The 24,227-nt window shown below is 40.7% G+C and overlaps 2 protein-coding genes across 6 annotated transcripts in view; one reads left to right on the forward strand and one right to left on the reverse strand.

Moving 5' to 3' along the window:
- Positions 1-2,479, reverse strand: part of abca2 (ATP-binding cassette, sub-family A (ABC1), member 2) — a 94,432-nt gene extending 91,953 nt beyond the window's left edge. For both annotated transcript variants that reach the window (XM_051422236.1, XM_051422235.1), the window contains exon 1: positions 2,061-2,479. In XM_051422236.1, coding sequence (XP_051278196.1) covers positions 2,061-2,126 — 66 coding nt within the window. In that variant the 5' untranslated portion in view covers positions 2,127-2,479. The remainder of the gene's footprint in view (positions 1-2,060) is intronic.
- A 692-nt stretch (positions 2,480-3,171) lies between these two features.
- On the forward strand, positions 3,172-22,300 carry LOC127375930 (fucosyltransferase 7). 4 transcript variants are annotated; one of them, XM_051422364.1, is made up of 3 exons: positions 3,172-3,595; positions 18,815-19,041; positions 20,028-22,300. In XM_051422364.1, exon 3 carries the CDS (start codon positions 20,078-20,080, stop codon positions 21,122-21,124), a length of 1,047 nt encoding a protein of 348 aa, XP_051278324.1. In that variant the 5' UTR covers positions 3,172-3,595; positions 18,815-19,041; positions 20,028-20,077; the 3' UTR covers positions 21,125-22,300. The 4 variants fall into 4 exon arrangements, with proteins under 4 accessions (XP_051278324.1, XP_051278327.1, XP_051278326.1 ...); XM_051422367.1 differs by having other exon boundaries at positions 18,815-18,884; XM_051422366.1 differs by lacking the exon at positions 3,172-3,595 and adding an exon at positions 18,421-18,554.
- Positions 22,301-24,227: the final 1,927 nt, after the last annotated feature.

Here is a 24,227-nt window from a genome sequence, read left to right on the forward strand (position 1 = left end):
GAGTTTTTACCTACAGTGTGTCGCCTTCCGTGGAGTCCGCCATGTTGAGCCACCATGTTTCTACAGCAGCCCAGAAAGGGACAAACCAAACACTGGCTGTAGATATTTGTGTTTGTCGTGCATTGCATGGCCACCATAGTTTCTCCTCCGGGAAGGAAGTGGAGGATGAAGCAAGAGTTGTGATCTGCAACTACGCTGCTAGAGGCCAATAAATCCTACACACTGGTCCTTTAAGATGCTGTACGGAGGCTGAGTCCTTACTGCAGCGGCCACGGGTTCGAGTCTGACCTGTTGTCCTTTGCTGCATGTCATCCCTTCTCTCTCTCCCTCTTTTCTGTCTATCTCAAGCTGTCATTTCCAATAAAGGCAAAAAGCTCCAAAAAATATATTTAACAAGCAAATGCTGTCACCTGACCACTCAGTCCTGCAAACAATATTATCCTGTCTGATGATGACCTAAATCCTACAGTCATAACAGGGTTCCCACTCGTTTTAAGAAATCATTTTCCAGGAGTTTCCTTGACAATACAGAACAGCACTTGCTCACAAATGGTCATAAAATCTAGTGGTAGGCCCAGTATTTCCACATTTAACGCTCCTTTTTTAATGATGAAGAGTTCATGATGAAGTGATGTAGGTTCATGACAGGTAGGTGGTCAGCGTTTATGGGACTGTTCTCACTAGAGATGATTTTTTTTAAGTCTGCAGTGATTTGACTACAGTTTACTAGTTTTCCTCTAACCTAGGTTTAATAGACGATCTGAGTGAGGGGCTGAAATACAGTATAAATCTTCCAGGACAACATATATTATTTCAAGGATATTTGGGTAATTTAAATAGATTTCCAGGTGTTTCCAGGACTAGAAAACAAGTCTCTAAATGTCCCAATGTTCAAGGTCTTGCAGGATGTGTGGCAACCCTGAATAACTACAGTGGCAGAGTAAAAGTCTGTATAAGACTCCTATTTCCATAAATGTTACAGTCACACCAGAATATTCACGTGCACTATCTAGAGCAGTAGGGGTCGCCAAAGCTACATGGGGGGGTCGCAAGGCCTTCTTGATTTTAAGGTGCGATAGAAAACTTCAATATACACAGTATCCCTAAATGTCAGCATTGGTTCACTTCTGAGAACAAAAGAAAAGTCAATTGTCTAACAGAACAATGGAATGGCATCAGCGACAATGAAAACAATGAATTTCTCGAAAAAGAAGCCATTAGGTCTGTATGACTGTTAAGAAATATTAAATAATACATAATACAGACAGAGAATTGAATAATAATAAAGTTCCCTAAACAGGAAACAAGCTGCTCAAAATTCATCCAAATCACTGGTTTTACACAAACTGCTTGCAGTTACTGAGTTCACTGTTTGGACCCATTGCACAGTTTTGGATATAATATATAATGTACATATTATAAGTCACTGAGTCAGGGCTCGTCTGTTTACTCAATGATAGAAAAGGGCTCCCTGAAGGAAAAAGGTATTTTCCATCAGGTGGTGCTTAGTTGAGTCTGAGTGTACAGTGATATCTTGCTATAGCCCACCTGTTTTGAGGTTAGTATGAGTCATTTCATCGGATATTATCTTATGTTGTCAGTCAGGCCTTCAACAGTTGTTTGCAGTTTATGGATGTGACAGAATAAAAACTAAATGACAACACATCCTGAGCTTGTGTTCAATGCATAGGCCTTACCAAAACACTGAAACACTGAGGCCAATAAACACGAACTGGGATTACACAACTGTTGTTTACCCACGAACAACAACCTGTTCGACACATACAGAGAGCAGGCTCCTGCTTGCCAGCAACACCGTGGACATCATCATCATCATCATCATCCTCCTCCTCCTTAAGCTCACTGCGGTGTTATTCTGATGGAAACATTTGCAGACAGACAGGTGCTGCTAGAATCAGCCCGAGCATTGGAACCAGCAGCGGAGCGGGCTGAACCTCCGCCCGTCTGCTCTCCACACACACGAACCACCAAAACACGGCTTTCCGCTCTTTTTTTACATGATGTCACACACTGGCATGTGAATAAACGTCTCGTCTTACCGGTCCCCTCCTCTTCAGAGAGATGTTCTTCCACAGCAGGAGGTGCAGCTGGTGCAGGAATCCCATTTTGCCTCCCACTTCTTCAGCTTCAGTATGTCCTAAATTTTACCAAATTAGCATACCGGCGGTGGCCTGTGACTGGATTTAAATAACCGGGGAATTTCTATCCCGTTCCCAGGCATCCCGTCCGAGCCTGTCACGGTGCTCAAATGTGTCGGCCTTGGCTAATAATGAATATTACTCAGTTTGGACCAAGGAATGCTTATTTGCCAGCGACTGGCGGTGTCAGTGGGAACGGGACTGTTTGTGTTCCGTCTGTCATCCTCCGTGTGTCGGTGGAGCACCGGCTAGCTTCTCCCGCGGAGTCCGTTCAGTGCAATGTTCCGAGCTGGAGCAAGAAGCCAGTGAGGATAGCTCGTGTGAAGCTAGCCAGAGTAATTCAACTGCACACTTCCGGTCTGGCCTTTAAAAACAAAAGCCCTCCTAATTTGTAAGAAGGTATAAGGTATAGAAGTCCCTTTTGGCCAAATTGGCTTGGTCTCATTATTTTGAGATATTAAGTCATTATTTTGAGAAGGTTTCCCATTATAATGACTTATTCCACCACATTGGCGTTGATGCATTGATGTACTTCCATATTAATAATAATAATACATTTTATTTATAAGCGCTTTTTTAAATACTCAAAGACACTTTACATAAAAACATAAAAGCAGCAAAACAACATCAAATAGTAAAACATTAAAAACACATCAGACTAAGCTAAACATTAAAAGCAATTTTAAAAAGGTGTGTTTTTGTCAGTGATTTGAATGTTGGAAGGTCGGTACAGTCACGGATGTGTTTGGGGAGAGAGTTCCAGAGGGAGGGGGCAGCTACAGAGAACGCTCTGTATATTATATATATATATATATTAGTTTTTAGATATAACGTTAAGTCAAATCATTGAGAAAGTTTCTCATTATTTTGAGATATTAATGTTAAGTCAATATTTTGAGAACGTTTCCCACTCATTATGATGACTTACTTTCCCCCCTACGTCAGTTTGGCCGGAGGGCTTTTGTTTTTAAAGGCCAGACCGGAAGTGTGCAGTTGAATTACTCTGGCTAGCTTTACACGAGCTATCCTCACTGGCTTCTTGCTCCAGCTCGGAACATTGCACTGAACGGACTCCGCGGGAGAAGCTAGCCGGTGCTCCACCGACACACGGAGGATGACAGACGGAACACAAACAGTCCCGTTCCCACTGACACCGCCAGTCGCTGGCAAATAAGCATTCCTTGGTCCAAACTGAGTAATATTCATTATTAGCCAAGGCCGACACATTTCAGCACCGTGACAGGCTCGGACGGGATGCCTGGGAACGGGATAGAAATTCCCCGGTTATTTAAATCCAGTCACAGGCCACCGCCGGTATGCTAATTTGGTAAAATTTAGGACATACTGAAGCTGAAGAAGTGGGAGGCAAAATGGGATTCCTGCACCAGCTGCACCTCCTGCTGTGGAAGAACATCTCTCTGAAGAGGAGGGGACCGGTAAGACGAGACGTTTATTCACATGCCAGTGTGTGACATCATGTAAAAAAAGAGCGGAAAGCCGTGTTTTGGTGGTTCGTGTGTGTGGAGAGCAGACGGGCGGAGGTTCAGCCCGCTCCGCTGCTGGTTCCAATGCTCGGGCTGATTCTAGCAGCACCTGTCTGTCTGCAAATGTTTCCATCAGAATAACACCGCAGTGAGCTTAAGGAGGAGGAGGAGGAGGATGATGATGATGATGATGATGTCCACGGTGTTGCTGGCAAGCAGGAGCCTGCTCTCTGTATGTGTCGAACAGGTTGTTGTTCGTGGGTAAACAACAGTTGTGTAATCCCAGTTCGTGTTTATTGGCCTCAATGTTTCAGTGTTTTGGTAAGGCCTATGCATTGAACACAAGCTCAGGATGTGTTGTCATTTAGTTTTTATTCTGTCACATCCATAAACTGCAAACAACTGTTGAAGGCCTGACTGACAACATAAGATAATATCCGATGAAATGACTCATACTAACCTCAAAACAGGTGGGCTATAGCAAGATATCACTGTACACTCAGACTCAACTAAGCACCACCTGATGGAAAATACCTTTTTCCTTCAGGGAGCCCTTTTCTATCATTGAGTAAACAGACGAGCCCTGACTCAGTGACTTATAATATGTACATTATATATTATATCCAAAACTGTACAATGGGTCCAAACAGTGAACTCAGTAACTGCAAGCAGTTTGTGTAAAACCAGTGATTTGGGTGAATTTTGAGCAGCTTGTTTCCTGTTTAGGGAACTTTATTATTATTCAATTCTCTGTCTGTATTATGTATTATTTAATATTTCATAACAGTCATACAGACCTAATGGCTTCTTTTTCGAGAAATTCATTGTTTTCATTGTCGCTGATGCCATTCCATTGTTCTGTTAGACAATTGACTTTTCTTTTGTTCTCAGAAGTGAACCAATGCTGACATTTAGGGATACTGTGTATATTGAAGTTTTCTAGCGCACCTTAAAATCAAGAAGGCCTTGCGACCCCCCCATGTAGCTTTGGCGACCCCTACTGCTCTAGAAAGTGCACGTGAATATTCTGGTGTGACTGTAACATTTATGGAAATAGGAGTCTTATACAGACTTTTACTCTACCACTGTAGTTATTCAGGGTTGCCACACATCCTGCAAGACCTTGGACATTGGGACATTAAGAGACTTGTTTTCTAGTCCTGGAAACACCTGGAAATCTATTTAAATTACCCAAATATCCTTGAAATAATATATATTGTCCTGGAAGATTTATAACATTTTAACATTTTGATATTTATTTACACACCAACTGTAAAACAGGATTACATTTATATTTGGCCAGTGCCTTTTTCCTTTACTTGTTAGGTTCCTATCTCAGATCTGTTAACATTTAAAGTGTTCTAGTGGCCAACCAGTTTTCAGCAGTGGCCAGTTCACCATTGTTGTGTTACACGACTTGTGTGAAAGAGTTACCTACATAATGTTGTTTTGTTACTGGGGTTCTATTAGGCAGGTTTTTAGGTTATTGTTTTGGGGTTTTGTATGGTCTTCCAGCTTCCCAAAAGTGTATTTTAAGGCCTTCTCAAAGAAGTTACTGACCCCTCATACAAATATGATTAAAGAAGCTTCAAATGACCAGAATCATTGGAGGTGGCAACATTCACACTGCTCCCAAAATCAGGCAAGGACAAACAGAAATGTGACTCACACAGGTCCTTGAGTCTCCTAAATGCAAATTACAAGATATAATCCAACCTAATTGCTCGCAGACTGGAAGATAGTATACCGAAGATAATTCATGTTGATCAAAAAATAGGTTTCACAATAATAGGTACGGATCAGACAACGTGTGGTGACACATAGTAGATGTGGCTCAAAAAAAAGAACACCAATGCTAATAATATCTAAATATGCTAATAAGGCATTCCCCAAAATTTAACCTAGTTTTTTCTTTTGAATGCCTGAGGCTATGGACTTTGGAAAAAAATGTATCAACTATATTAAAACACTCTTTAATGCACCCAAAGCCAATATTCTAACAAACAAGGTTCTCTCTAACACCTTCTCTTCATCAAGGCCCTTGCTCTTTGCACTTGCCATCGAACCATTAGCCATTGCCATTCATTCTAACCAATTAAATTTGGTACAAGTGAACACAAACTATCCCTTTATGCTGATGATCTCTTGTTATATATAACTGACCTGCTCACATCAGTACCCCTATTATTGCAAAGTCTAAAACAATATAGTGCCGTTTCAAAATTAAATTACACTAAAAAGAAGAGATACTGCCACTAAATGTACAGGATAGCAATATTAGATCTGTCACTGATCCACTGAAATGGTGTACAAATGGTTTTAAATATTTGGGTATATGCATTGAAAACAGATGGACTGTTATTTAAAGAGCGTCTTCCACTGTAAATGAATTTACTTATTTCAGTGTACTCCTATAAAAATTCCCAAGAGCTTCTTTAAAGAACTTAATAAATCTATGACCCCCTTTTTATGGCAAAAGAAAACTCCTAGGGTTAAACTAATTTCTTTACGGGCCCCATATTCAAAGGGGGGGCTTAATCTATCAAATTTTAGGAACTATTATCTTGCTTCCCAGTTCCGACCACTTTGGCTTTGGCTTCACCCGGAGAAAAGTGAGGTCAGATGGCTCTCAATAGAACAATATGAGATGAAGACTACCCCTTTAAATGTAGTCCACACTCACAAAGAACTCTAGAATACTATACACATTTTAAAATTCCAGATAGACTGAGCTCCAAAAGAAACTCCTTTTGAAACTTACCTGTACAATAGGTTATGTACAACAACTAGAAGATTAACCTCCTCTATATATGGTATCATTAATAGCAAATTGCCTGCCAATGAAAAAACATCCATATAATAAAAATGGGAAACGGATTTAGGTTGTGCTGGAATCCTCTGCTGGAGCAGGCACAGTTTGTATTATTTTCCACGAAACACAGACAAATTAAATTCACCATATTCCATAGAACATATAACACTACCCTCAGGTTACATAAAATTGACAACATTTCCCCTATGTTTCAGAGATGTAAAATGTCAAAAGGTGATCTCCTACGTGTGCTGTGAAATTGCCACATTATAGAAGAATTTTAGAAACATAGTATTGCATTAACCTCAAAGATAATAGGATCTCAAATTGAGCAGGATCCAAAATTATGGATATTGGGGAACACGAGTTCTGTTAATGTGAACTCTTACTGCAATGAAAAAATGCATTCGAACCAATTGGAAATCTGAAGATTCACCTTCATCAGGGCACTGGATTAATGAACTTGTGTCTTACTGCACGCCTGGAAAGATATTGTATAATGTAAGAAAGAAACCTGCAGCCTTTCAGAACACTTGGGGGCTCTTCATCAGCATTCTGCCCTCTTTGAAAATAACAGACTTCAAACGTGTATCTCTTCCTGGATCAACTTCAACCTATTAATACAGTTTAGGTCTTCCTCATTGATGTACACGCATGTGAACATTCTACATCTGTGCTTATATGTATATATGCATGTGTGTATGTATATAAGTAAAAGGAAATCGAGAACCATACAAGGGAGGAGGGTGTGGTTGGGTTTTGTAGAATTTGATAGTTGATGCTGCACTTTTACTTCTTGTTGGCAAGTGTTATGTATATATATATATATATATATATATATAAATATTTAGACATATTTCTTTATTACTTTTATTTCATTTTATTTTATTGTTATCACTGTCATTGTTATTATTATTGTCATTATCATTATTGTTATTATTATTGACATTGTTATTATTTTTGTAATTATTATTATTATTATAGGTTCTGGGGTTTGGGGGGTTTGTTGTTTGTTTTTGGTTCATTAGAAATATACATATTTAAGTATGTGTATTCTTCTTCTTATTATTATTATTATAATTTCTATATATTGAAACTGCATTGTAAAGTGAGCATCTGTCAATAAAAAAATCTTTACAAAATGTTTTTGGGATATTTAGAGACTTGTTTTCCAGTCCTGGAAACACCTGGAAATTGATTAAAATGACTAAATATCCAGGAAATAATAGTATTGTGTTTTTGCCCCTCACTCAGCCCCTCACTTAGATCGTCTACATAAACCTAGGTTAGAGGAAAACTGTAGTAAACTGTACTACTTTGCAGAAAAAATATCTCTGGTGAGAACACATGAAAGCAAGCTAATGTGGAGTAAAAAAGGATAATTAAAACTGGAGTTAGATGTGAAAATACTGGGCCTATCATTTGTCAACATCAAGTTATTATTTGTCAACATCAAGTTATCATTTGTCAACATCAAGTGCTGTTTTGTATTGTCAAGGAAACTGTTGGACTGTGGAAAATGATTTCTTAAAATGAGTGGGAACCCTGTTATGACTGTAGATAATCAGATAATATATTAGTTTGGCAATACTAAATAATTATTTTGAGATGGTAAGTAAAAATATTGCGAAGGTTTCTAATTATAATGACTTAACAGAATCTTTTTTTTTGTCACATTGGCGGAAATGGGCTTCCATAGAATAAGCGTACTTCATACCGTACTTTTGCCATAAAGGAAGCTGTAGATGCTTGTAAGACCACAGACTTAAGGAATAATAATATTATTTATTTTTAGGTTTGAAAAAAAAAGACTGCCATTCTTCAAAATGGTACTCCAAACCAATGGGTGACATCACAAACCAAACACTGGCTCTAGATAGGGCCTGTCGCTGTTTTCGAGAGTATCACAGCCACTATAGTTTCTTCTACACACTTGGAAAGTCAGGGCTATTTAAATGGTTGCAATCAGCAACTTCAGCACTAGATACAACAAAATCCTACACACCGATCCTTTAACTACAGTACAGGACTGCCTGTGGTATAATTCTTTGGGGCTTTTGTTTTCTTTTATTTAACAGGACAGCGCAAGATAGACAGGAAAAGGGGAGAGGGAATGACATGCAGCAATGGGCAAGAGGTCATACTCAAACTCATGGCTGCTGCAGTAAGGACTCAGCACTGGAACAGCTGAGCTACTGGGGCGCCCCCCTGTGGTGTAATTATTTAATCTACAGTAACTGGTAATGTTACATTTGGGCACAGGGATACCCCATTGGTTAATTCCATCCCTGAGCTCCAGACAGGAAGATTTCTCAGTCCAGATGTTGTGCTTATTCGGACAGATTTCAGGAGCTTTAGTGCAAATTTGAAAAGCAGCCAGGTTGACATGCTTCCAGGATTGCAAGGTCAGCAGAACTGTTTCCAAGAGCGGCTTTTTTTCCCCAGTGCTGTGAAATGAACGCAGAGATCGGGATGAGAGGTGTCTGTGCCTGTCAGGGTCATATGAAAGAATCTGAGGATGGATTTTAATAGACTTTCAAGAGAGATAAAATATTCCTGCCACCACTTATTTATTGCTACAGAGAGATCTGATATTCATATTTGTTTGCTCATTGTTAACCCCTAGACCACTTTTTCACCCCTAACTTTTGACATATTGATTTACTACCTCAATATTGTGACTTAGTATCTAGACTTATAGAGTCAAAATGTATGACTTAGGCAGTCAACGTGGTCATATCTCTGCATTTTTCATTTCCATCATGGGCTTCCATATGATCTCCATCATTACAAAATCATGCTGTTCAGGCAAAAAAAACAACACACAAAACTTTATTTTAGATTCTATGACTCTGTGATCATTCAATTTCAATTGCTGACTTGGTATTTTATCATTTTGACTAATCATAACTGTTTATTTTTATGCTCCCTAACTTTTCATAAAAATGTTTCTTCTCCTGGCATAAATGGGCTCTCATATGAGAAGAGAATTGTGACCAATATATGTACTGACAGTTTGTATTGGATGTTTTACAGTGTAAGAAGTTGTCATGCTCTCTGGTGGACAGACTATGTAATTGTGGCCTCAGCAATACCAGAATCAGATCAGAATCCGAATGAGATTTATTGCCAGGTAGGTTTTTACACATACAAGGAATTTGTCTTGGTGCAATGGTGCTTAAAATATACAATCACACAAAAAATAAATAAAAAGATATATATATAAATCACACAAAAAATATACAAGTCAAACAAAAATTACACAAGACTAAAGTACTTTTTAAAAAATAAAGATAAATAAAGATAAGAAAGATAATAAAATATAGGAAAACTGTACGGAAGACAGGAGTGCATTAATGTAATGCATATATACAGGGTGGGTATGAGAGTCAGTGTCAGTGGGGGGTCCGGGCCTTGTTAATGAGGCCAGCTGCAGACGGGAAGAAACTATTTTTGTGGCGAGAGGTTTTGGTCCTGATAGACCGCAGCCTCCTGCCAGAGGGGAGTGGTTCAAAGAGTTTGTGGCCGGGGTGGGAGGGGTCAGCCACAATCTTGCCTGCACGCCTCAGGGTCCTAGAGACGTACAGGTCCTGGAGGGATGGCAGGTTGCAGCCGATCACCTTCTCAGCGGAACGAATGATGTGCTGAAGTCTGCCCTTGTCCTTGGCAGTGGCGTACCAGATGGTGATGGATGAGGTAAGGATGGACTCGATGATGGCGGTGTAGAAGTGTACCATCATTGTCTTTGGCAGGTTGAACTTCCCCAGCTGCCGCAGGAAGTACATCCTCTGCTGGGCTTTCTTGGTGAGGGAGCTGATGTTCAGCTCCCACTTGAGGTCCTGGGTGATGATGGTACCCAGGAAGCGGAAGGACTCCACAGAGTCAACTGGGGAGTCACACAGGATGATGGGGGCGGGTGGGGCTGGGTTCTTTCTGAAGTCCACAACCATCTCTACTGTTTTTAGAGCGTTTAGCTCCAGGTTGTTCTGGCTGCGCCAGGTCACCAGATGGTCAATCTCCATCTGTAGGCGGACTCATCTCCACCAGAGATGAGCCCAATGAGGGAGGTGTCATCTGCGAACTTCAGGAGCCTGACGGGCTGGTGACTGGAGGTGCAGCTGTTGGTGTACAGGGAGAAGAGTAGAGGAGAAAGAACGCAGCTTTGGGGGGATCCGGTGCTGATGGTCTAGAAATCAGAGACATTTTTCCCCAGCTTCACATGCTGTTTCCTGTCAGACAGGAAGTCTGTGATCCACCTGCAGGTGGAGTCAGGCACAGTGAGCTGGGAGAGCTTGTCCTGTAGCAGAGCTGGGATGATGGTATTAAAAGCGGAGCTGAAGTCCACAAACAGGATCCTGGCGTAGGTTCCTGGGGAGTCCAGATGCTGGAGGGTGAAGTGCAGGGCCATGTTAACTGCATCATCTACAGACCTGTTGGCTCTGTAGGCGAACTGCAGGGGGTCCAGGAGTGGGTCCGTTATGGCTTTCAGATGGGAAAGCACAAGGCGCTCAAAAGACTTCATGACCACTGAGCTGAGGGCAACAGGTCTGTAGTCATTTAGTCCTGTGGTCCTTGCTTTTTTGGGGACAGGGATGATGGTGGATGACTTGAAGCAGGCTGGCACATGACATGTCTCCAATGAGGTGTTGAAGATGTCCGTGAACAGCTGGTCAGCACAGTGCTTCAGGGTGGATGGAGAGACAGAATCTGGTCTGGCTGCTATGCGGGGGTTCTGCCTCTTAAAGAGCCTGTTGACGTCCCTCTCTTGTAGGCAGAGAGTTTACGCTGTGGTGGAGGAGGAGGGATTCACATAGGTGTGAAGCTCCTGCTGAGCTGGGGGGGAGGGACTGGTGAGGTGGGGCTGTTGAGGGTTGTCACGGGGGAAGGTGTCAGGACTGTTCCTTTGTCTGTCGAAGCGGCAGTAGAACCCATTCAGCTCATTTGCCAGGCGCAAGTCATTGATGGAGTGGGGGGTTTTGGGCTTGTAGTTTGTTATCTGTCTGAGCCCCTTCCAAACAGAACCAGAGTTGTTGGCTGAGAACTGATGTTGAAGTTTCTCAGAGTACTGACGTTTAGCTTCTCTCACCGCCTTCCTAAACTTGTATTTAGGGCCTGTCCTCACGAATACGCGGCCTCACTCAATACGATGTTGTTTCGAAAAAAATCTCTGTAAACACACCGTCGTTTCCAGAAATATCTGCATCCACACGAATTCACTGACAACGACCCAAAACGCTGTAGTACAAATGCCAGGCCTGTATGTGGCGCTGTGACGCCGCCACACCAATTCACTAAAACCGGAAAAGAAGCCATGGAGCATGCGCTGTTTACAAACAAGTAGTAGTAGTCCGCCATTGTTGTTGTTGTTATGACGCATCCAACGGCAGCGGCTGAGGTTAAGGTCTAGAGAGGCGGGGCTAATACGTCATCGTTTCGGAAAAAATCTGTTTCGCCGTCCTGACGACTCCGGGCAATCCGGCGTTTTCGGATTTTCCCACTCTGGGACCCGTTTCCAAAAAATACGATAAAGTATTTATCCGGAATCGAGAAAAACGTATTCGTGAGGACAGGCCCTTAGACTCCTTAAACTTGTCCCTGTCTCCACTCCTAAACGCTTGCTCTTTCTGCAACCGTAACTGTCTGAGTCAGCAGTCCTCACAGAAGCTGATGTATATGTCACAGCCTCTGTGTACTCATCCAGACTTTCAGTAGCAGTCCTGAACACATCCCAGTCCGTAGAGTCCAAACACGTCTGGAGATCCTCCACAGCTTCACTGGTCCACTGCTTTGATGTCCTCACAACAGGTTTACCGAGCTTTAATTTCTGCCTGTATGAAGGGATCAGGTGGACCATGACGTGGTCGGAGAGGCCCAGTGCGGCGCAGGGGACAGCGTGATAAGCTCTGCTGACTGTAGTGTAACAGTGATCCAGTATGTTGTTCTCTCTGGTCGGGCATTTAATAAACTGTTTATATTTAGGAAGATCGTGGCTGAGGTTTCCTTTGTTAAAGTCACCAAGGACAATAACTAAGGAGTCCGGGTTAGTCCGCTCCACACACAGTATCTGGTCCGAGAGCATGCGCTGTGCGTCCTGCGCGTTGGCCTGCGGTGGAACGTAAACACCGACCAGAATGAATGAAACGAACTCACGGGGGAGTAAAAAGGTTTGCAGTTTATGATCAAATATTCCAGAGTAGAAGAGCAGTGCTGTTGGATCACTGTCACATCATTGCACCAGCTACTGTTGGTGTAAAAACAGATACCTCCACCTTTCGATTTGCCGGAGAGTTCCGTGTCACTATCCGCTCTGAGGAGTTTGAAGCCTCCCAGCTGCAGGGCAGCTGCTTGAAACCTCTGAGACCTTTAAAAAACATTCAGTTATATGACTAATTGTGTTAAATCAGACAAATCTGAATTTATTTGTGTGTCTGGAGCGATTTGCCCAGACTTACTACCATTTACTACTGCACTGATGCAGATTTTAGGAATACCAACACGCTGGTAATTTGACACAGTATGGGTAAAAAACATTAAGCTTGAGTTAAGAACGTTGTTCCACTTTTTCCTCTGAAACTGCCCTTGTATCTTGTAAAACCTGAATTAACTTTTCAGATGAGACATTCCAGGAAATTTTATCTATACATTTATAAAGTCATTCAACTTGCAAGTGGCTATTTAAGTTCATTTTATTTATATATCCCAAAATCACAAGTTTAAAGAAAAGGCCTTTACAGCCTGTACAGCAGGGGGCAGCAATTAAGCAATTTTTATTGGGAGGCCAACATTTTACAGGCACATTTACATGGGCCTAGATGCTGTCTGCTCCACTCTTTTAAATCATTTCAAAATGTTTATTACACAGCAGATGTCATTTTCCCCATCAGTGAGTGAGAGCTCCCAGAGTTCCAGCTGTTAATGCTGACACTCATTTGGCAAAAAATGACTCATGTACTTGAACAAATATGTTCTCTGTTGCACTTCATGGCAGGAGATGTGATTGATAGGTTATACACATGGTAAACAGTGGTGCTACTGGTGGTGGTTGTTGCTGTTGTAATTTAAAAATCCTCTCTGTCACAACCTGTCCTGGGCAAACTGACTAAAGCCATTGAATCAAAGCTGCTTTTGATTTCAAGGACTTAAAGAAGAACATTATATTCTATTTTATTTCTTATTCTGGTAAGTTTATAAAGATTTAAGAAAGAAAACTATGATTCCCAAGTGAAAATACCACAGCACAGGATAAGAGGTAAGAAAACAAGTACTTGGGAGCTCTGAATGAATTAAATAAAAAACAAAATAAGAGATTTAATGTAGTATTTTTACACTGACCTACACACTGGTCATTTTCCTTTTTTCGAAGGTGTCTGCAGGTGAATTTAATCCAAGTTCAATTCTGTTACTCAGTATAAATAGTGATTAATTCTGAAAGCCTGCAACAGGGAATGAAAATGGGTTCCGTGGGGCAAAAACCTTGCAGTATTTTGCATGTGGTACAAATGTGTTATTTTTGCCTAGTGTATTTGAGTATTTCTGCACATTGGGAATGACTGGAAACCTGAGACACATTCTTTATGCCACCCCTGTATAAGTCAGTGCTCCACTTGTACCCCACAGTAAAAAAAGTCTGAAAACACAACTGGAAAGCAATCACTCTATGGGATCTTTTGTACCAATGAATGTGTTTATGCCACATTTTCTGGTGCCCCTGGTAATAGGCTATGTGTCGGGGACAAGGTGCAGGTGTACTGTAAAGTGTTTGTAACAATGTGCAGCTTCAAGTCGAATACTGGTCTGTTAGAGTCCATGTCAGCACTGTGTACTGTTCAAACAACCTGGTGCAGAACGAAGGCACAGTCAAGTTTGTTAGGTATAAGTAACTAATATTTATCAGGATTAGCCTTGTATTAATATTATTACCTACAGAGAATTGATGAAAAATGTATGATGTAAACTATGAGAGTCAAAGAGGGCCAAATATTTTTGCTATGGAGTTACATGTGGCCCTTGCTATACAGCATGGTCCTGAGGTAGACTAAAGGAGAGCCTGTGCTGCCCTCTAGTGCAGTTGTGACATTAAGACTATTGTGTTTGGTTGACATTACCTTTACTTCTTCATTGTTTGCGATCCCACAAGCCCCAGTGTGAAGAAACAATAATATTATTTACAAAATCAACATTAATAAAACCCAGAGAAAATATAGAAATTACCATGTAATTATTACACCAAATGGAAATATTTAATGTTTATATATAATATTATTATGGCCACAGAACTGTTTATCCTAGATAATAATGTAAATTATGTAATTTTACGTAATCCATGCCTGTGTGCAAGTGTGTGTGTTTCATTTAAACTGATGTCCTCATAAAAGTAATAAAAACCATGAAGTATATTAGTGATATGTGTGTTCTTCAGCTGGTGGCTGACGAAACAGCAAGTTGGGCGGTTCTTGGTTTTGGATCTGCCATCTTCTACGTGTTGGCTGACACAGAATCTTTTACATATTACAGCTAAACAGTACACTAAAATACGTTTCTGAAAACATTTTAAGCGAGAAATAGTCAACACAGTAACAGAATCTTGATTCATGTTTGATCAGCACTGCCTAGTTTAACTGTTTGATCTGAGTTTGGTGAGCCTGCTGCCTGTGCTGACTGGACTTCATTTGTGGTAGATTCTTGCAAATGCCATTAGGAGCAGCAGGAGGAGCCTGAGGACTTCAGCAAATATGACAAAAGGGTATTATTATAAAGTTATCTACCACAGCTTTAGATTTACAGCACTGATTTAGATCAGAAGTATCTGAATAGGACTAGATTTCAAAATTGGGATTGAGATGTTATTCAGATTAGGATAGTTTTGATGCTAACAATCAGGATGATGAATCCAGCATGGATTGAAGGTGGGATTATAGTTCACTAAAGATTAAACTAAAAATAGGTGTGAAGCATTTTAGTTAACTGAAATAAAAGTAAAAACGGACTGAAACAATATTGTGTACTCACAAAGCTAACTAAAATGAATTTAAATACCGTATTCAGTTTTAGTCTTTGTCAATTTGGTTAAATTTGTCAACACAACAAGCATGAGGCATCAGTACTTACAGTATGTTGAGGCTGGGATGTCTACATGACTGAGTCAGTGTGTTTGTACTGTAATAGCTAATCTGAGCTTTTTAATATGTATGTAATGTAATATTTCACACACAACGCATAGAGGGACAGCTACACTGTCCTCAAAGGGCAGAGTCCAGGAGATGTGGATTTCTGGAAGAAAGTTTCAGAGAGGATCCTCTGCAATGGTGTCAAGAATGAGTGCACCTTGCACGGTTCGCTGCCGGCCTGCTCAGAGCAAGGGCTCTATTTTTGTGAACCCAGCAGCGCAGATCGCCATTGCCTTTGGTGTTCACTTTGTCTTACTTTTTACTTTACTTTTGTCTTGCTTGACTGATTGATTCACAGGATGCTGACTACAAAACAGAAATGAATAATGGCAATTTGCTGCGCGGATTGAGAAAGCTTTTTTCTCATCTTTGAGTTACAATAAGTGAGGTTTATTATATTGCGCCACTACGCTTCAATGGTGATTGCAAGAAAAGCATGCATGCTGGTATATAATGAATTAGATCACATTAATGTATAAATCATACATCAGTAATAGCCCAATAATAGCCCAATTTAACACATGATCCATGATGAAGATACAAAAAGAAATGCATGGCAAAAATAGCATATTGTCAATATTTGAGAGACCCCCCAATTTTTCACAAATCATGTTTTCAGGGGAGCACCCCCTTGCTCCTGTAGTTCACACCCTGAATTGCGGCTCTATTGTGATGTTGGGGCAGAGAGAAGTGTAGAAACTGGTATTTCCCTGGGTGGCACTGAGGTTATTTCCTTGCCTATGCTGGTTTGTCATCGCATCCGCCACAGTGGGAGGAAACCAAAAACATGAAGCATAAACACTCTTCATGTTTGCATGCAGTGCCATCACAGCCATTATGTTTTCACAGTTTGTGGGGGGTTCTTGTGGGGGGTACAGTGAGCAAGCCAAGCCTTCAGTCATGGTGAAAGCATTAGGATTTTGGAAGGAGCAGAAAGATGTGGGCTCCCCCTTCTTGAGGCAATTCAAAATGAATCAGGATATTGGACTATAGGAGTGTGCGCTAGACAGCTTATTCAGTCCTCACGACTATCCTGAAAATGCAAATTCACCATGTCTTTATCTCGATAAGTGATAATATTGTATATCGTTCCATCCACCTTTTGACATTTTCATGGCCAGGCTCGCATGCGCACCTGTGGGGCAGTTAGGTACAGGGTAAGATCAGGAAGAATATCACTGCAGTCATCCTATAATATATAAATGAATGAGGTATGCAGAAAGTTGCGATGCATTCATAGTGAAACAGTAGGGAGGATTAGCACCGTAGATGGCACTTTATCATATTTTATCTACAATTGGGCATCGTGGAATCTGCAAGACTGATCTGTGGGACTGTGTGATTAATCAGAATCAGAATCAGAAATACTTTAATAATCCCAGGGGGAAATTATTTTTGTTACAAAACTCCAGATATACAAACAACATATATTATACAAACATCTATTAAGAACAAAATATAAATATAAATATATATATATAACTATATATATATATAAAAGATCAAAGATCAATTAGTTTTGAATGCACCCGTCTTCAAACCACCTGTTGATTTATAGAAACGTAAAATAACTGATCAAAAGTTTGATGTGCACATAAGCAGATTTATGTAGTTATTGTGCAACAGTCTTTTGCTAGTTGCACAAATATTAACTAGCAGATCTGCCGTGCATAATTGTGGTTTTGATATTATGCAACATCCCTCCTGAGACTACAGATGGTACTGATACCTGCTGCCTTCAGAGGGCTGCAATGAGAGTTGGCACAGCAAAGCAAAGAAAAGAAAAGCTTTCAGTGTAGGCTACACAGTGTCGGGATTAGGTATTTGTGTGATTTTCATTTTCAAACAACATTTTATATTAAATTATGTGACCAAATTATTATGGAACTAAAGTGCCCTGAGGAGTATTCTTGACAGAATGTGGCGATGGCACTGCTACACTTCACTACCGTACATCGTGCCTGTCCTCCCACTGGGCCGGATGAGATAACAAAGCGACGCAGGCGAGGAAATAACCTCAGTGCCACCCAAGGAAATACCAGTTTCACACTGCTCTCTGCATCAATGTGGCAATAGAGCCTCAGGTCACAACTCAGCACTGTTGTTCCATAATAGTTTGGTGTTTGGACAACAGAGTGGGCCTTAGCATTGACATGAGTATGCTCATCAGACAGTAGTGTTTTAGCCTAAGTAGATAGAATGTAGATATAAGGTCAGGCAGGGTATCTACTCTTTAATTGAAAGGAAGTATAGGGTGAAAGGCAGTTAAGTCAGGGTTAGAGTATGGTGTCCCTGTCATTGAGTAGATTTATGACGGCACAGCCTAATACCCATTGCAAGGCCTGATGATAGCTCCAAACATCACTGAACATGAATCCAGCTCTTGGCAAATTTTACTGATACAACTGTAAGTTCAGAAACATAAAAATGAAATTAAAACTGTGAGTTAAAGCAGTGCAGTGCTGGAGTTTAGGAGCACGGAGTGGGCGCAGGTTTTGCATCAGGTTGTACATTAACAGCCAAGCTGTGAACTGGGAGGCAGCGTGTGAAACAGTTTGTTCAAACGGTTATGATGTGGTCTGTGCCTACAGAAGCTGTGTAACCATGTACCCCTTTCCTCTGCAGAGCTGTGAGAACAGAAACAGGAAGGCCATCTTTTAGTGGTTTTATGAATCTAAAATCAGCCATGTTTGCCACCTGCGGCTGTGCCAATTCTGCAGATGCATGAGTAATTTCACAGGTAGATAAATGAGTGTGACACAGGGTGGCACTGTGGCAGGTGGCTGTGGTGATTGGTGAGGGTTTAACCACCTCTGACACCCAGATAAACATGGGTGAACACACCCAAACTTAATGTGAGGATGAAGTGTAAAAACTCTTTTTAAATTAGCAGATGGTCATGCATGACGTTTGGTGCTCAAACGCAGTCAAAGTAGGTGGATACTGTTTTTTTTTTATGTGAAGATGAAACCATATTATGATTAGTATCTTGTTGCTGCTGTTTATATTCAACCAGATGCAAATTCAAAAAGTGCACTGCAGAATTTCCGTATTTCCTGGGTGTATATGAGCATATATATATAATATAAATAATTGCATATATTGTTTTATTGTGTTCTATGTGTATAATGTAATGTATATAAATGACCTTGAAATTATTTAATTAATGGCCATTTTTCCTGTTTGTTGCAGCTTGTTACTTTCTACTGACCACTGATTGAGGCTGTAAATCAACCGTCACACACTGCCATCGAGAAGCTGGGTGTGTATGTGTGTGTAAGTGTGTGTGTAAGTGTGTGTAAGCCACAGATGAGTCAAAAAATTTGTGAGGGGCAGGATTTCCTTTATATTCTATAGGATGTGTTTTCAGTAGGACAAAGCTGTACGGGCAGCACACAGCCCGACATCATGTCACCCAGGTAAGTGCCAACATCTCTGCCAACTTCACTTTTATATCATTCAAATCCTGCTAAGCTGGTATAAAAGTTTTTACTGCTGATTCATAATGCACAGAATGCTATTGTATGGCTACTCTGGGTGATTGAAAATAAAATCCCTGAAAGACCTAATTTTTATAGTTTCCATTTTCATTCTGAATTTCTTTTTTCCTTCTTATGAAATGTTAAAATTATGTTTGGTTTGTGGCGTAGCAAACATCAGCGTGTGCCATCTTCAAAACCTGTCAAAAACCTGTTGCTGCCACTTTCATTTCACAAGCTGCCTCGTCATGAACCCACAAGAAAAGGTTATTTGAATATGCTCGACAGAAAGTGACTTATTATTGCAAAAACATGCTGATGATATTACGCTTTGCTATAGTCAGGAATGACCACCTGTTGTAATTAATTGATGAGTCACAGACCGTTCAATTTGTAGTTTTTTTCCATATGATAATTAAATATAAAGTTTAATTCATTTGTTTAATTAGGTATAAGCAAGACAAAACCTTTAACAATAGTTTATATGGGCAGTTAGTGTGCAATATGATGAAATCAGAACAAACTTCTAGCAGAAGCAGAACTTGCGACACAGACAGCAGTATCGATTTCACAACATGCTCTGAATTTCATTGTTAAAACAAACTCACCAATTTTACAAAAGTTTGAACATATTGTAAAGAAACCCCAAGGATTACAGTAATTCTATTCTATTTATAATTCTATTTATTTGGGATTTTAGTTGTATTTAATTTATGTCTGTTACATATCTAATACAAGCTCAATCAATTGTAATTAACTTGTGACAACATTTGATTAAAAAATAATAATTTTGGGAGTTCAAATTAAATATGTTCTGCAGTAGAATATGTTTTTGTCTTTAACACCTTGCCCTCTGTAGTTCCTGCACTGATGAGAACAGATGAAAGCAAAATAACTTCTCTGATCTACCCTTCCTTCCTTTCAAGTTCCATACCAGTGATCTGTGCCCTTTTGACCTGGAATACGCCCGCCAGCCATGACAACATCTGGATCCCGAGCATTCTTCCTCTTCCTCTTCCTCCTCCTCCTCGGCTCCCTCTTGCACCTGCTTTACTACAGCTTCTTGGACCGGAAGCTTGAGCAGCAGAAATGTCATCTGAAGGCTCCCCAGAGGAACATCAGTGTCCTGCTGTGGCACTGGCCGTTTGGCCGCTCCTACAGTCTTGATGGAGACAAGTGCCTCGAGATGTATAACATCAGCCGCTGCTTCCTCACTGATAACACCGCCGCCTTCTCCACCGCTGATGTGGTTGTCTTCCACCACCATGAGGTAAGCAGAGGTATGTCCCCGCTGCCCCTGCACCAGGAACGCCCGGCCACCCAGCATTGGGTGTGGCTGTCCATGGAGCCTCCTGTCAACAGTGTGAACCTCTCGCAGCTCAACGGCCTCTTCAACTGGACCATGAGCTACAGACGCGATGCAGACATATCCATTCCCTATGGAAAGACTGTGTTAGGAGGCGATGAGCTCAACTTCCAGGCTGCTCCAAACCGCTCCTGCTTTGTCAGCTGGGTGGTAAGCAAATACCGGCCTCACCAGGCTCGGGCTAGGGTTTACCAAAGTCTAAAGAAGTATATTCCCATAGAGGTGTACGGCAGGTGGAACAAGAAACCCCTGTCGAACAAAAAGCTGTTGCCAACCATCGCAAACTGCCTTTTTTACCTGTCTTTTGAGAACTCTGAGGCAAAGGACTACATCAGTGAGAAGCTGTGGAGGAACGCTTTCCAAGCTGGAGCTGTGCCTGTGGTTCTTGGCCCAAACAGGACCACCTACGAGGCCCTGGCCCCAGCTGGTTCCTTTATCCATGTGGCTGATTTCAAGAGCACAGCGGATCTGGCTGCCTATCTGAAGCGTGTGGCTGCAGACAAGCAGGCCTATGAGAAGTACTTCCAGTGGCGGCATACTCACAGAATAAAAACCTACACAGACTGGAGAGAAAGGCTTTGTCAAATCTGTGTTAAGTATCCCAGTTTACCAGCCCACAGAGTCTATCAGGACCTGGAGGGCTGGGTTTACAGCTAAGATTTTTATCTTTTCATGCTTTCAGGTCACTGAGGTGTTTTGATTGGGACTGCTGATACTGTTAGGTTACCACATGCAAATCAGAAATACCAAACAGTGACAATTTGATGTGGGATTTACATTCAGGCATGTAGTTTTGGTAAACTGTGAGGAACTGCACACCACAGAAACGAATCTCAAGTGGTTTGTTAGGTTGGTCATGTGCTGTTCAAAAAAAGCGGAAGTGGGAACCTGTGAGTAACCATAAATAAGCATGTTGTCTTTGCTGTTACCACGGAAGAAAGGTCCTATTTACAATGGGCCATTGATTACTGTAAACAGTGAGGATATGTAATTATTCTTTACCTGAAATGTCTGCTCATCCAAAACAACAGACATTTAGTTTTTCCTTCCTTGATTATGATAGGAACATATGATTATGTCTGCTCAGGGCCCCAGTGTGTTTTAGACTACTTTAGAAGTACTTTTTAGATCTCCTGCTTAGTATTAGGAAATTACATGGTTACCCAAAAATAACTTAAATAGTAAGGAGATAATAATAACGTATGGATGCACCAATCACGAAATTCTGGGCCATTACCGCTTGTTTATAATAACAATTTTGCTGATACAGATGGTTTTTGTTCTTATTTATTTCCCCTGTGTTATCAGGCGAAAAAAGAAATCTACAAAGATAGAAGAATCTCTGCCTTCTTGCGGTTCAGTGCTGGAAAAAGGAGGTGATTATTTATTATTTCTCCAATATTCAAGTTGGAAATAGCCAGCACAGCGTTTAACCAGTGCAACAAATACATCTGCCACTGACATTGAAGAATGTCATCTTATTTGCCGCTATGTTGATGTCAATCAAATATTGGCTGACCCTGATGTTTGGCGGATAAATTGGTGCATCCCTACATTACATACATTTGTGTGGCGCTTTTCTTAATATTTTAAAATTTTTACAACGGACTTTAAACATGTAACAATTACGCATTAAAATGTAAAAACAAACAACTAGACCTGTTGTTATACTTTTTATGTAATTGTTATATATTTTGTTGAGTTACAAATCTGCCATTTTATTTAGGTAATGCTGTGTTTATTACTTGCCTTTATTTGCTATAACTCCCGGGTAACATGGTGGAGAGTGAGAGGAAGTCATGAAACTTAATGTGAATAAAAGTTTAATACATATCCTCCTCCGTGAGCATGATTTCTCATAAGATAAATCGGCAATGGGGGTTGTAACAACGAAAACAACAACTCCCATGAGCCAGTGCTACTTCATGACTACGTCTTTTGTTATTTCTTTGTTGACAGAGACCCCCTAGTGGCAGAAATTACCAGAAAAAGTAAAACTAGATAATTTCTCCATTTTAGGTGCCATGACAGTTAATGCAGTGTCTTCTTGTGCTTGCAGTTAAAATTAGTTTAGATTTAGTGCTTTTTGAGGAAAAATCTTGTGAAAAGTCCACTGTATAGGATTTAGTGGCATAGTGGCGTCCGTGAAACCTGCGAAAAAAGCACCTCAATCTAGAGCCAGAATTTGCTTGGTCCATTCTAAGCTACTGTAGAAACATGGCAGTTCAACATAGTGGACTCTGTAAAAGAGGAACTGCTCCCTCTGTAGATAGATAAAAACGTCTCACTCTAAGGTAACCAAAACACAATGATCCTTTTATTTAGTTAATTATACACTAATGAAAACATACCTATGAATATTATACCGATCAGCCATTCTGACCACCAGGGTGCCCAGGTGAACAGAATGTTATGGCTGATCAGTGTATGTTCCATCTATGCAAATAGGGACTTTTTCCAACCTTTGAAGTAGTCAATCTGACAATCACACGCACTTCATGCCGCAAATGTCTGTGTGTGGAGGTGTGAAAGTACACAGGATTTGAATTTCTCTCTCAACCTTTTTTGTTCTCTCTTCACATAACTACTTCCGTCACTTGTGTGAAGGACAGAGTGTAGTACTGAACTCTTTCAAGTAGAGACTGAAAGTGTGTGCTGTTGGTGATTCATCAGATCAAAACTACACAGACCAGCAAAATACATGATGGGCCCCCTTGTTCACAGGCTGGAGTTACCCAGCTTAGTAAGTTGACAATTTGACATGAGTCTGGACTTTTTGGTTGTTTAAAGCTCGTTTAGAATTCATCTGGAACTGCTGTCAGAGTCCTGCAGCCCAAATCTACAAAAGTGCAGCTTATTATATTAGTTTTATCATGACCAAGAAATTTTAGGGTAAACCCCATACATGCAGGGGCAGATCTAGAGAAATACTCATGGGGTGGCTTAAGAGTAGCATGAAGACTTTAAGCGATGACAGAAATATATGTGGATCTAATCGCAAACAATCATATATTTCAATATTTGCTTGGAAAAGCCCTTTTTCAATTCAATTCAATTTCATTTGTATAGCACCAATTCATAACAGAAGTTTTCTCAGGACACTTTTCAAATAGAGCAGGTCTAGACCAAACTCCTTAAAACATTATTTATAGAGACCCAACAGTACCGCCATGAGCAAGCACTTGGTGAAGGCGGCAAGGAAAAACTGCCTGTTAAGAGGCAGAAACCTAGGACAGACCAAAAGTCTGAAGTCAAAAACATTACATTATTGTGGCACATATCTAAAGGTGGCATTAGAAATCAGTTAACTGGTTTAATTCCAAATCATCGGAAAAGTTTCCAAATCGTCAGACATTTTTCACCTGAATATAGAAACTGTTGTGTATTTGTTACCTTAGAATAAAACTTCTATACCTACAGACACAGCAACATCGTTTTCCATGAAGGCCAAGATGTTGAACCACCAATTTGTGACTTCACCACTAGATGACACTAAATCCCATACACTGGTCCTGTGTGTGGCAGCTGGGGTAGCCAGGCCACCCCTCTAGATACACCCCTGCATAGATGAGAGCGCACCCTCAGTCCTGGTGACCAGGTGTCTCACTTTTTTGTGGGACTTTTTATCCCTTGTCCCACATATTGAGACAATGTCCCACATTTTGATTGGCTGTATTTTTCAGAAGTTTTTTATCCAATGGCTTTGAGGAAAGCAGGAAAGGGCGTTATAACTGAGCACACATTGGTCGAGTGCAGTTTT

Source organism: Dicentrarchus labrax, unplaced genomic scaffold, assembly GCF_905237075.1.
Source record: "Dicentrarchus labrax unplaced genomic scaffold, dlabrax2021, whole genome shotgun sequence".
In the NCBI taxonomy this organism is placed as follows: Eukaryota; Metazoa; Chordata; class Actinopteri; family Moronidae; genus Dicentrarchus; species Dicentrarchus labrax.

Coding starts and splice junctions, on each gene's coding strand:
- LOC127375930 (XM_051422364.1), top strand. CDS start 20,078: ATGACAACATCTGGATCCCGAGCATTCTTCCTCTTCCTCTTCCTCCTC.